Source organism: Podospora anserina, chromosome 5 (assembly GCF_000226545.1).
Source record: "Podospora anserina S mat+ genomic DNA chromosome 5, supercontig 1".
NCBI classification, from domain to species: Eukaryota; Fungi; Ascomycota; class Sordariomycetes; order Sordariales; family Podosporaceae; genus Podospora; species Podospora anserina.
This window is the reverse complement of record NW_001914837.1, coordinates 729800-740270: the sequence shown is the minus strand read 5'-3', so window position 1 is coordinate 740270 and position 10471 is coordinate 729800. Positions and strand designations below refer to the sequence as shown.

Below are 10471 nucleotides of genomic sequence, written 5' to 3'. Positions count from 1 at the left end.
CGTCACCCACATGATTGTTCGTCTGCAAATGGCGCATCGCCCACAGCCTAGGAATGTCCATGGCAAGCGGAATGTCGTGCACCTCCCCGTCCTCGACATCATGCCTGGGAGTGGAAACCTTGATATGCTGGAAGCACTCGCGAGCTTTCAACGGGACATCCTTCCCTAGCCGCCAGGCAAGTGCCCCGATTGCCTGCAGCAGGCGACCAAAGAATGGGTATATTTGAGCGCAAACACTCAACCTGACACAACCGTTTATGAAGAGCTCACGGGTGTCGGACCCGGTGTCTTCAGGGTCGAGTAAGGGGATGAGGGGGACTAGTGAATAGTACAGGGCGAAACCGATGTGATAATGTGGCCTGTTGTGAGACCACTGCAGTAGGGCATCGACTGTCTCTGATATAAATCGAGCATGTTGTATGAACAAATCTTTCACCGTCGTTGTGACAGTGCTCTCATCGGGAAGGGTGAGCTCAGCGGGAAGGGGATGGAGGACTGAGAGAGCGACTTCGCTTTGTTGTAGGCTGGAGTGATAAGTAGGTTAGCAAGCGTTTCAATGTGACGACAGTGGTGGATTTAGGAAAGAGATATAGGGTATAGGCCGAGATACCCGAGCCCAGTTCTAATCACCTGATGTAGCAGCTCGACAACGACGAGTTGGTCTCTGCCTGAAGCTGATTTGAAAACAAACCACACAGCACCCTCCACCGCAGAAGGATGGATTGCCGTATCCCAATATCCTCCCCACTACCCACACCAGTGTTTTGTTCAGCCTCATGCATGGCAATGGTATATTGGATTTCGGCGAGGCTGCACAAGGCGTCCGTCAATCTTCCATTCACGTCGCCGTCGGCATCCGCCATCGCTGCATTGCGAGCATCATCAGCACAAAGTGATGTCTGGATGGGGGTATCCAATTCGAAAAGTCTAGGTACCATCGGCGGTCGTACTAGAGGGGGTCGGTTGTAAAGCAAAAAGGTTCGACTAAAGAGAGACTATACGTCAGCATATGCTCAAGCCATCCGTTCTGTGCGGGACATACCCTAAGCAATGCACATAACAACTTACCTCTCCGCCACGAAAATCCCCCATAGAGCTTTCGACAACACACGCCGTTCGAGAGCCTGATCTGGAACATCGTCGCGCAAATGTTTTATTCTTGACTCCAAATCCAGGTATTCCAACATGTCAAGGCTCGTCCGCCGAAAGTGTAAGCCGGCACGGTCCCTGCCCAGCAAGGTTGATATCAGGTATAAAAGGTATAAAGCGAGAACCGTAGGCAGAGAGGGTCGGCCATGTTCTCGCTCGAGGATTGATTTCGCTTGGCTCAGGAAGAGCTCGACAAGACCGGAGCTCGAGGTCAACTCAAAACAAGGCATGGCGCAGACAGCATTGGCAAGAAGAGGTGAACACAACTTGGACGTTGTCAGATTCTTGGCTTGCATGTCGGAGACGAAGACATCTCTGTCAATAGCCGGGAACAGCTGGGAGCCAGGCGAGAAGAAGCGCGACACCAACCTCGAAACAACAGCATCGTTGACCAGCGTTGTCCACGGTCGAGCTGGGACGTGTATGTCTATGATTTCATTCGCGTCAGACGGAGAGGGGAGCTTGGCCGGGCTAGAAGAAACAAAAGGCAGCAGCTCGGCATCCCTCAAAGACTGACACACCTCGAATGGGTCGTTGAAAACGCGAAGGCGGGCAAAGATGTTTTCGGCTTCGCGTTGGGGCTTGTCACGGATCGAAGTAAGAAGATGTAACAGGTCGTCCCGCTCTTTCTTGTATCGCGCCTTCTCTCTTTTATCAGCCTGGGTCAGCGTCTCATTGACCTTGGTGGTATAGGTGCACTGGACGCCGTTGCTTAAGCACCGTCCACAGGTCGGCCGTCGGCCGTCGCACTTTGCTTTCTTCTCCCGGCAAAGCTCGCAGGCGGCTATGGAGGCCGATCGTCTCGGTGGCAGAGGGGTACCGGTGGGTGGCGTCTTCAAGCCGGCGCGTGCTTTGGACGGTGGGGGCGCTGGAAGGAGAGGTCGCGGCGGTGGCTTATCCATATTGTCGAGGCTTGAAGAGGACGACGGGACCTGTAATGAGAAGGATGCGTGAACGCGGATGGCCTGGCTGTCGGGCCTTTCCGTCGCTTGGGTTAGCTGCGCGATGGGGTGGCGAGGGTCTGTCACTTTGTTGGGCTTCAAGGCACGCAAGATATCAGACGGATACCTTGGGTACCGGTACGGGGAGTGGTCCGGAAGGGGGGCAGGCTCAGTCAGGTGTCGGTTGGCTGGAGGCGCACAAGAAGAGAGTCCAGACTGGTCATGCTGTGCTAGAACGGAGCGGTATTTAGCCATGTTGGCAGAAGCTGGGCATCTGGTATAGGTCGTAGTTTCTAATGTATGGGGCAGAGAGAGCGGCACACGGGAGAGACTCGAGTCCAGGTTGGGGATTTGCGAGCGTTTTGGGAAGGTTGTGGAGTCTTAGGTAGGTAGGGGTGCCGTTATCGACTCGTCCTTCAACGGGTAGCAGGACTAAGGTAGCGTAGTCTTGGAACCAAGAGACAAGGATTCGGCTTGGAGCGGTCCTGGGTGGTTCTACCTATATACCTACGTCCGTTTAGGTCTCGCCGTCCCTTGCCTCCCCCAAATCCTTACCCAGCCGTGACATGCCCCGGGAGTTGGAACGACCGGGCCCAAGACAAGCTCAAAAGGAGCATATGCTCCCATGAATGAAATAATTGTGATAAGTTGTCACAGTCCTTGAACGCTTCATCAGACCACACGTCCGCAGACTCCAGCATTTTCAATCGTTATTAGCCCGAACCCCCTCAACCTAAGAAGCAGGTACCGGGCAACATGGTCCGGTCCGTCCCAAGAAATATCCAAGTGCCATCCCAGCCTGGCGTTTCCCTCGGGTCACATAAGCTTTGAGCATGTTGCTTGCCACATCGGAGGGGTGTCCGGGGCCGCGACTGAACGCTTTAGAACCATTAGATGCATGAAGCAGCAAACTTTTTTTTCCTAATCACCACTCACGGCGGTCGCTCCGACCCGCGACTGGAAAATTTCATGATATCCGCTCAAGGTGGCACTGCTTCGATCACGGAGCTTTCTTCGGCCCATCCCCTGTTCGCCGGCGGAAATTACTCCGATGTAAGGTACTTCTGTTGGTGTTCTGGACATTGGCCGCCGCACCAACATGGGGAGGCTTCTTCCTACTTCAGTTGACAGGAACACCAAAGAACTAGGTTTCGCCCCCCAAATTAACACGTCTGACCCATCACTAGGTAGGTTCTCATGACTTTGCCAAAGATAGGAACGGAACAGATCCTCCTAATGACCGGACGACTTGTCTGAACCATGACAGACCGGAACTTTTCTTACGAGCCATATCCCTCGAAAGTTTAGACATCTGCAATCATCAGTGGTGACGCAGCACTGGTAAATAAGGTACCAAGGCACTAATGCATTGGACACCCGGACCCGAGGGGTTGTTCGGACTTGGAGGTTAGGGGTAATGTACATGCAAGGTCGCAGGCGGGCGGAAGCAAGCAGGTGAACGAAGATAAGCAGTCTCGGTTTCAGGGTGCTATCATATTTGGGGGTATTTCGAGATCATAAAAACCGTCAGACTTGAGAAGCTAATCCACCAATACCAGTTACATGCTATACGATGCTCATCGTGTCCTCCACGCTATCCCTCCGAAAAACATGCAAACTTCCTTCAACTCCGCACCTAATGCAGTCCGGTCTTGGAGTCACCTGCGGGCGGCCTGGTCCCCTGACCCTCCACATATGCAGGAGGGAGGTCCTCTGGCTGCTGCTGGGTCCCACTCGGAGCAAACTCCGAATAGGACGGCGGTGGTGGACTGGAGGGGGACGCAAGCTTCGCCTCTGCGGCGGCCTCGGCAGCCTTAGCATTTACCGCCGGCGTTGTGGGTCTCGGGGCGGTTGCCAAGCTGGAGGAGCTTCCGACATCAAGACCCCTCACACCGGCAGTGACATCGGCAACACCAGACGTGGCCGCTGCAGCGGGAGGCGGCACACCAGCCCCAGGCGCAAGGTTGGGCGTTACTGGGCTGGAACCGCTGTGTCCACGCCACCCGGAGGCACCGCTCAACACCTCAAAGAGTGTCTTGGCTGCAGCAGGTGGTTCTACCTTGCCATCCAGAATCTCCTGTACAGTGACTGGCCGGCCGTAGAATTTGGAATTGGCGGTATCGCGGGACAGAATCACAGTACCGCTGATTTGAACGCCAGCATACACACCGTGTGACTTGACATAACTGTAGACCGGTTTCCCAATGGCCTCACGTAAGGCACTGGGCTTGCGTCCCTTTGTGGGATCTTCCAGGGGGTCAGTCAACTCATCAGGGGAAAGCGGCGCCGTTTGGAAGTGGGTGTTATCGGCAGAGAGCGGTGGAGACGTGGCCGTTGGAGGGTGTTGTGGCGAGGTCTTCTCCTTCTCTTTGCCCTTCTGGTTCGCCGGAACGCCCCAGTCAAGAGAACCACCAGCGCCAAAAGGACCGGCAGTAACCGCGAGATCGGACCCGAGGCTCATGCGAGTCTTTGTGAAGAGGTCAAGAGCTTCCTTGGTGTTGATGACGACGACACAGTCGTAAATCTCTGCGCCGATAACGAAGCCACCTCCCACGCCCCCAACCTTGATTCCGCTGGGTGGAGACCAGCTGCCATCAGGCTTGCGGGCGATCAGGATGCCACTACCGCCCGAGACGGTTCCCTGGAAACCCGCACGGAAGGCCGTGAAGATAGCCAGGCCCTGGGCTTTCGCAATGACCTTGGAAGGTATCGTGAGAAGTACCTTGGGTTTCTTTGTCTTGGCAGAATCTGTGTGTTTGCCATCGGTAGCCGAGGCCTCGCTGTCCGTCGCAGCTGGTGCGGGTGTGGGTGCTGGCGTCGAAGAAGGTTGCTGCGCTGCGTCGACATAGATGCCGTCCTCTGGAACATTAATGTTAGCGGCTGACATGGAGGCGCAACCATGGAGCTGTACTTACTGCAGAATGCCCTCAAGATCCTGGCAGCTTTTTCACATTCCTTGTCCAGAGACTCGGCAATGAAGCCTTCAGCGCCCGTCTTGCGGGCCATCGCGTTGACTGCCGGGCCAACATGGGTCGTCAAGCTTTCTGAGGCCTTTTGGTAGTACTCCTTGAAGGAGAACTTGGACTTCTTCTTGGTTTCGCCATCGTGGTGACCATCTCCAGACGGCGGGAACTGGGGCGGGTGCTCGGATGTCGGCGTCGCGTTGTAGATGTCGTCGTCGGCACCACCTGTGGGCGGCGCAAACTGAGGATGCCTCGGGTTGTAATCTGGGATAGGGGTCTCGTCAGGATGCTTTGGCACCTGTGTCTGTGTGGTCTGGATGGGCGGGGGGCCGGGAGGCGGGGGCGGAAACGACTGCTTGTCTGCAGGCTCCAGCGGCGGCTTCTGGTCGGATGAGCTCATGATGATGATTCGGTATTTCTGACTTGGAGGAGACTTGGAAGATGGTCGCAGTGTAAATCAATCTGGGTTGGGCGGGAGATTGGCAGATCAGCGGCTGTGTCAACTCCTACTGGTGGGTTAGTTGCCGGAATGTCCAAGAACGTGGAAGTTCCAAGAAGCGGGGTGGTTTGCTTGCGTGCTTGCTACTTTATACTCCAACGTCTGAGATGCTGAGATGGTTCCAAGCACTGTTGCCAGGCGGAGGGAACACGAAGCTTGTGGCTTTGTATCAGAAGGTCGACCTCGATGTCCTTCTGTTTGCATCTATCTACAGTATCGTGATTGCACGGCACGTGGGAGTGCTCCGGCACTGATGTCATAATTGAGGCTGAGCTGTGGCGTCCGTTGCCATCACCCTTGCACGCGTGGCAGGCCGCGAATGCATGTCGACAGCCAAAAATTCTCCGATTGGCTGCTGTGGCTCAATCTGGGCTCCCTCAACAATTCCCATCTATTCAGTATCTCGGACTATAGGCATCTACAGATTTTCCGACTCCGCTCTGACTCCTACTCGTTTCCAGGCTGTGTCTTGTTTTGGCCAGCAAGCCACTCATCGATATTGACCTTGTTCTTCAACAACTCGGGCAAGCTTAACACACTCAAGCTCAGCTCATCAGGCCCGCCGTCGAAGATGGCCGCGCCGAGAACCATCAGGTGCTCCGGATACTTGTTGAACACATGCAACGCCCTGGAGTAGGCACTGGGTTGGCTGCAAGGGTGCATCTCCCACTTGTCGGGATCACCACCAAACTGGTTCGAATATAGCTCATCCCGATCCGCGTCACTCACAATGATGGTGCCGTTGCCGCCGGGGTAAGGCGACCAGACCACATAAGGCGACGCGTTCGGCGCGACCTTGCCTTCAATGACAATCGGAATCCCAGGCGCCTCGTCGAACTTGGTTGGGTCCGGTGCAAGACGGTAGTAGACGGGATAGTTGACGCCGTGGGATGAAGAGTTGCCAACCGGGAACTCATACACTAGAATCCACTGTTTCAAGGGCGCGATGTAGGCGACGACAGTCATGCCGGGCCGGGCCAGATACTCGTCATACGCAACGTCATTCACCACAGGACCCCATGTCTTCAGATCAGTTGATCGCTGGTGAGCCAGCTTTTGGCCGTGAAGAGGGTCGCGCTGGTCCGAGTAGTAGACGATCAGCTCGTCGTTGTGGACCAAGAGGAAGGGCTCCCAGATAGGGTCAGCACCGTTTGTGGTGTTCGGCCTGCCGCCAGCAGCGACATTTGACACAAAGGACCTTGCGAATGGTGATGTCAGCATTGGTCCCCACGTTGACGACAAACACAGGACCAGAAAACCTACCAGGACCGAGCCTTGTCTGTCGACGCATACAAGTCGATACGGGTGCCGTTGGCGCTCCAGCTGTTTCCTGACGCCAGAATAGTGCCAGCCTCGAAGCCAGCCAAAGGAGCCGTCAGTTCAAGCAATGCTGGCTGAGCAGACATCCCCCAGCCATTGACTTGGTCAGTGATGTTGGAGACCCATTCCCAGTTCACGCCGCCATCCTTGCTCTCGAACACGGGGAAGGCTGCAGAGGGGGTGAAGAAGTTGGACCCGAGAACTGTGCTAGTAACCAGGAGAGTTCCATCCTCTAGTTCGATATGTCGTGGGTACGAAGCCCTGTGGCCCTCGGGGGGGTCGTAGATGATCCGTTGACCGAAGGTGGTGAATGGTGCCGGGTCTGTCTCTGACCCTTGGGCCAACGTCGAGGCTGTCAGAGCCCCGACACTCAGAACACACGAGAGAAGGCTTGGAAGCATGGCTGCGGGTAGCAGAGCTCGGTGTTCGGTGGACCCTGAGCTTCCATTGCGTAGATGGTGCTGGCGTTTATTTGTTCACGCTCGTCTTCAACATGTTGCTGTCGATGAATTATCCAGCGGACCTCCGGCAATACCATCCATTCTTCCGGTCCTACAAACCCCTCTTCTTGTTGCCACCGTTGATGACGGGCAGCCAGGTAGCAAGCGCTCCACTTGGGTTGTGTGGGAAGAAGTAGCAGGAGCTCGCCGGATGAATATTGATTGCCTCTTTTTATCCATCTCCACGTATCGGCATACATAAGCACACACCGGCGTCTAGGCTACGCGCACCAACAAGGCAGATTTCCTTTCTATGAGCCCAGGAACCTGGGTAAAAATTAACGGTGTCTCGTTCTCGTCAATCAAGATCGTCAAGGTTGCATCCCGACTATGTTACCCCGAGATAGACGCGCTCCAATAAAGCGCCGGCGCTTGAGACCCAGCCGTCCCCGAAGCACCGGGACAGGAACCCGGACGATGGCACTGCAGAGTAGTGGGGAGCGGGTATTATAGTGGTTAATATCTCAAGTTACCAGAGATCGTCAACTTCCCGATCTTCATGTCGGTTCATGTCGGTGTGGTGTTATTCCATGTTGGACTGTCACCATGGTCTTTATATTGAGGTGATGATGCTGTGCATTCCCCTCTCGATGCAATCTGGCACTTCGTTCATGTTGCAGCCATGAAGTCGTCCGTTTTCTGGGGCGCAAGCCTCACGTCGGCTGTTGTCCGGGCCATTGACCTCCCCTTCCAGTTTTATCCCAACTGTGTCGATGACCTCCTTTCTACGAACCAAGTCTGCAATACCACTCTTTCACCTCCTGAAAGAGCTGCCGCCCTCGTTGCCGCCCTGACCCCGGAGGAGAAACTTCAAAACATCGTTAGCAAGTCACTGGGGGCACCTCGGATCGGGCTTCCTGCTTACAACTGGTGGAGTGAGGCTCTGCATGGCGTGGCCTACGCACCTGGCACTCAGTTCTGGCAGGGCGATGGCCCCTTCAACTCTTCCACCTCCTTCCCCATGCCCCTGCTCATGGCGGCCACCTTTGACGATGAGCTGCTGGAGAAGATTGCCGAAGTCATCGGCATCGAAGGTCGAGCCTTTGGCAACGCTGGCTTCTCGGGCCTCGACTACTGGACACCCAATGTCAACCCCTTCAAAGACCCGCGCTGGGGTCGGGGATCGGAAACACCAGGAGAGGATGTCCTGTTGGTCAAGCGCTATGCTGCAGCCATGATCAAAGGCCTGGAGGGTCCCGTGCCGGAAAAAGAGCGAAGAGTGGTTGCAACCTGCAAACATTACGCAGCTAACGACTTTGAGGACTGGAACGGTGCTACCAGGCATAACTTCAATGCGAAGATTTCGTTGCAGGATATGGCCGAGTATTACTTCATGCCGTTCCAGCAGTGTGTTCGGGACTCGAGAGTGGGCTCCATCATGTGTGCCTACAACGCGGTCAACGGCGTGCCGTCGTGTGCGAGCCCTTATCTGCTGCAGACAATCTTGAGGGAGCACTGGAACTGGACAGAACATAACAATTACATTACTAGCGATTGCGAGGCTGTTTTGGATGTTTCTCTGAATCACAAATATGCGGCCACCAACGCGGAGGGCACGGCGATCTCGTTTGAAGCGGGCATGGATACAAGCTGCGAGTATGAGGGTTCCTCTGACATCCCGGGGGCGTGGTCCCAAGGCCTCCTGAAGGAATCCACCGTTGATCGCGCGCTTCTCCGATTATACGAAGGGATAGTCAGAGCAGGTTACTTTGACGGAAAGCAGTCTTTGTATTCCTCCCTCGGCTGGGCAGACGTCAACAAACCCTCCGCCCAGAAACTATCCCTCCAAGCTGCAGTCGATGGCACCGTCCTCCTCAAAAACGACGGGACACTCCCGTTGTCTGACCTCCTCGACAAGAGCCGCCCCAAAAAAGTCGCCATGATCGGCTTCTGGTCCGACGCCAAAGACAAGCTTCGGGGAGGGTACTCCGGCACGGCAGCCTACCTCCACACCCCAGCCTACGCCGCCTCCCAGCTCGGCATCCCCTTTTCCACCGCCTCTGGTCCCATCCTCCACTCTGATCTCGCCTCCAACCAATCCTGGACTGACAACGCGATGGCCGCGGCAAAAGACGCGGATTACATCCTCTATTTCGGGGGGATCGACACCTCCGCGGCGGGTGAGACAAAAGATCGGTATGACCTCGACTGGCCAGGGGCTCAACTATCTCTCATCAACCTCTTGACCACCCTCAGCAAACCTCTGATCGTCCTCCAAATGGGCGACCAACTAGACAACACACCTTTGCTATCTAACCCCAAAATCAACGCCATCCTCTGGGCCAACTGGCCAGGCCAAGACGGCGGGACGGCAGTGATGGAGTTGGTCACGGGGCTAAAGTCCCCCGCGGGAAGGCTGCCAGTGACGCAGTATCCGAGCAACTTCACCGAGCTGGTCCCCATGACGGACATGGCGCTCCGGCCATCAGCGGGTAATAGCCAGCTTGGGAGGACGTACAGGTGGTACAAGACCCCTGTGCAGGCCTTCGGTTTCGGGCTGCACTACACGACCTTCTCGCCCAAGTTTGGCAAGAAGTTTCCGGCGGTTATTGATGTTGATGAGGTTCTGGAGGGGTGTGATGACAAGTATCTTGACACCTGCCCGCTGCCGGACTTGCCGGTCGTGGTGGAGAACAGGGGGAATCGGACGTCGGATTATGTCGCTTTGGCGTTTGTATCAGCGCCGGGGGTTGGGCCGGGGCCGTGGCCGATCAAGACTTTGGGGGCGTTTACGAGGTTGAGGGGGGTAAAGGGTGGGGAGAAGAGGGAGGGGGGGCTGAAATGGAATTTGGGGAATTTGGCGAGACATGATGAGGAGGGGAATACGGTTGTTTATCCGGGGAAGTATGAGGTTTCATTGGATGAGCCGCCGAAGGCGAGGTTGAGGTTTGAGATTGTGAGGGGTGGAAAGGGTAAAGGGAAGGTGAAAGGGAAGGGGAAGGCGGCGCAGAAGGGGGGTGTGGTGTTGGATCGGTGGCCCAAGCCTCCTAAGGGACAGGAGCCCCCTGCGATTGAGAGGGTGTGAGAATTCTAGGAAATTTTTTTTGGAACTGCCATGAAATGCTGGATTGATGCAGTCAGCTTATAAGGGTTGAATAG

The 10471-nt window shown here is 55.6% G+C and overlaps 4 protein-coding genes across 4 annotated transcripts; 1 reads left to right on the top strand and 3 right to left on the bottom strand.

Moving 5' to 3' along the window:
- Positions 1-1064: 1064 nt before the first annotated feature.
- On the bottom strand, positions 1065-2345 carry PODANS_5_930 (uncharacterized protein; the record flags this gene model as incomplete). Its single annotated transcript, XM_001904210.1, has 1 exon — positions 1065-2345. The coding sequence occupies one exon, from the start codon at positions 2343-2345 to the stop codon at positions 1065-1067; it is 1281 nt and encodes a 426-aa protein (XP_001904245.1).
- A 1381-nt stretch (positions 2346-3726) lies between these two features.
- On the bottom strand, positions 3727-5453 carry PODANS_5_940 (uncharacterized protein; the record flags this gene model as incomplete). The annotated part of the gene is made up of 2 exons (XM_001904209.1): positions 3727-4949; positions 5006-5453. The coding sequence occupies 2 exons, from the start codon at positions 5451-5453 to the stop codon at positions 3727-3729; spliced, it is 1671 nt and encodes a 556-aa protein (XP_001904244.1).
- A 546-nt stretch (positions 5454-5999) lies between these two features.
- Positions 6000-7273, bottom strand: PODANS_5_950 (uncharacterized protein; the record flags this gene model as incomplete). The annotated part of the gene is made up of 2 exons (XM_001904208.1): positions 6000-6750; positions 6816-7273. 2 exons carry the CDS (start codon positions 7271-7273, stop codon positions 6000-6002), a joined length of 1209 nt encoding a protein of 402 aa, XP_001904243.1.
- A 721-nt stretch (positions 7274-7994) lies between these two features.
- PODANS_5_960 (uncharacterized protein) lies at positions 7995-10397 on the top strand (the record flags this gene model as incomplete). The annotated part of the gene is made up of 1 exon (XM_001904207.1): positions 7995-10397. The coding sequence occupies one exon, from the start codon at positions 7995-7997 to the stop codon at positions 10395-10397; it is 2403 nt and encodes an 800-aa protein (XP_001904242.1).
- Between the last annotated feature and the right edge of the window lie 74 nt (positions 10398-10471).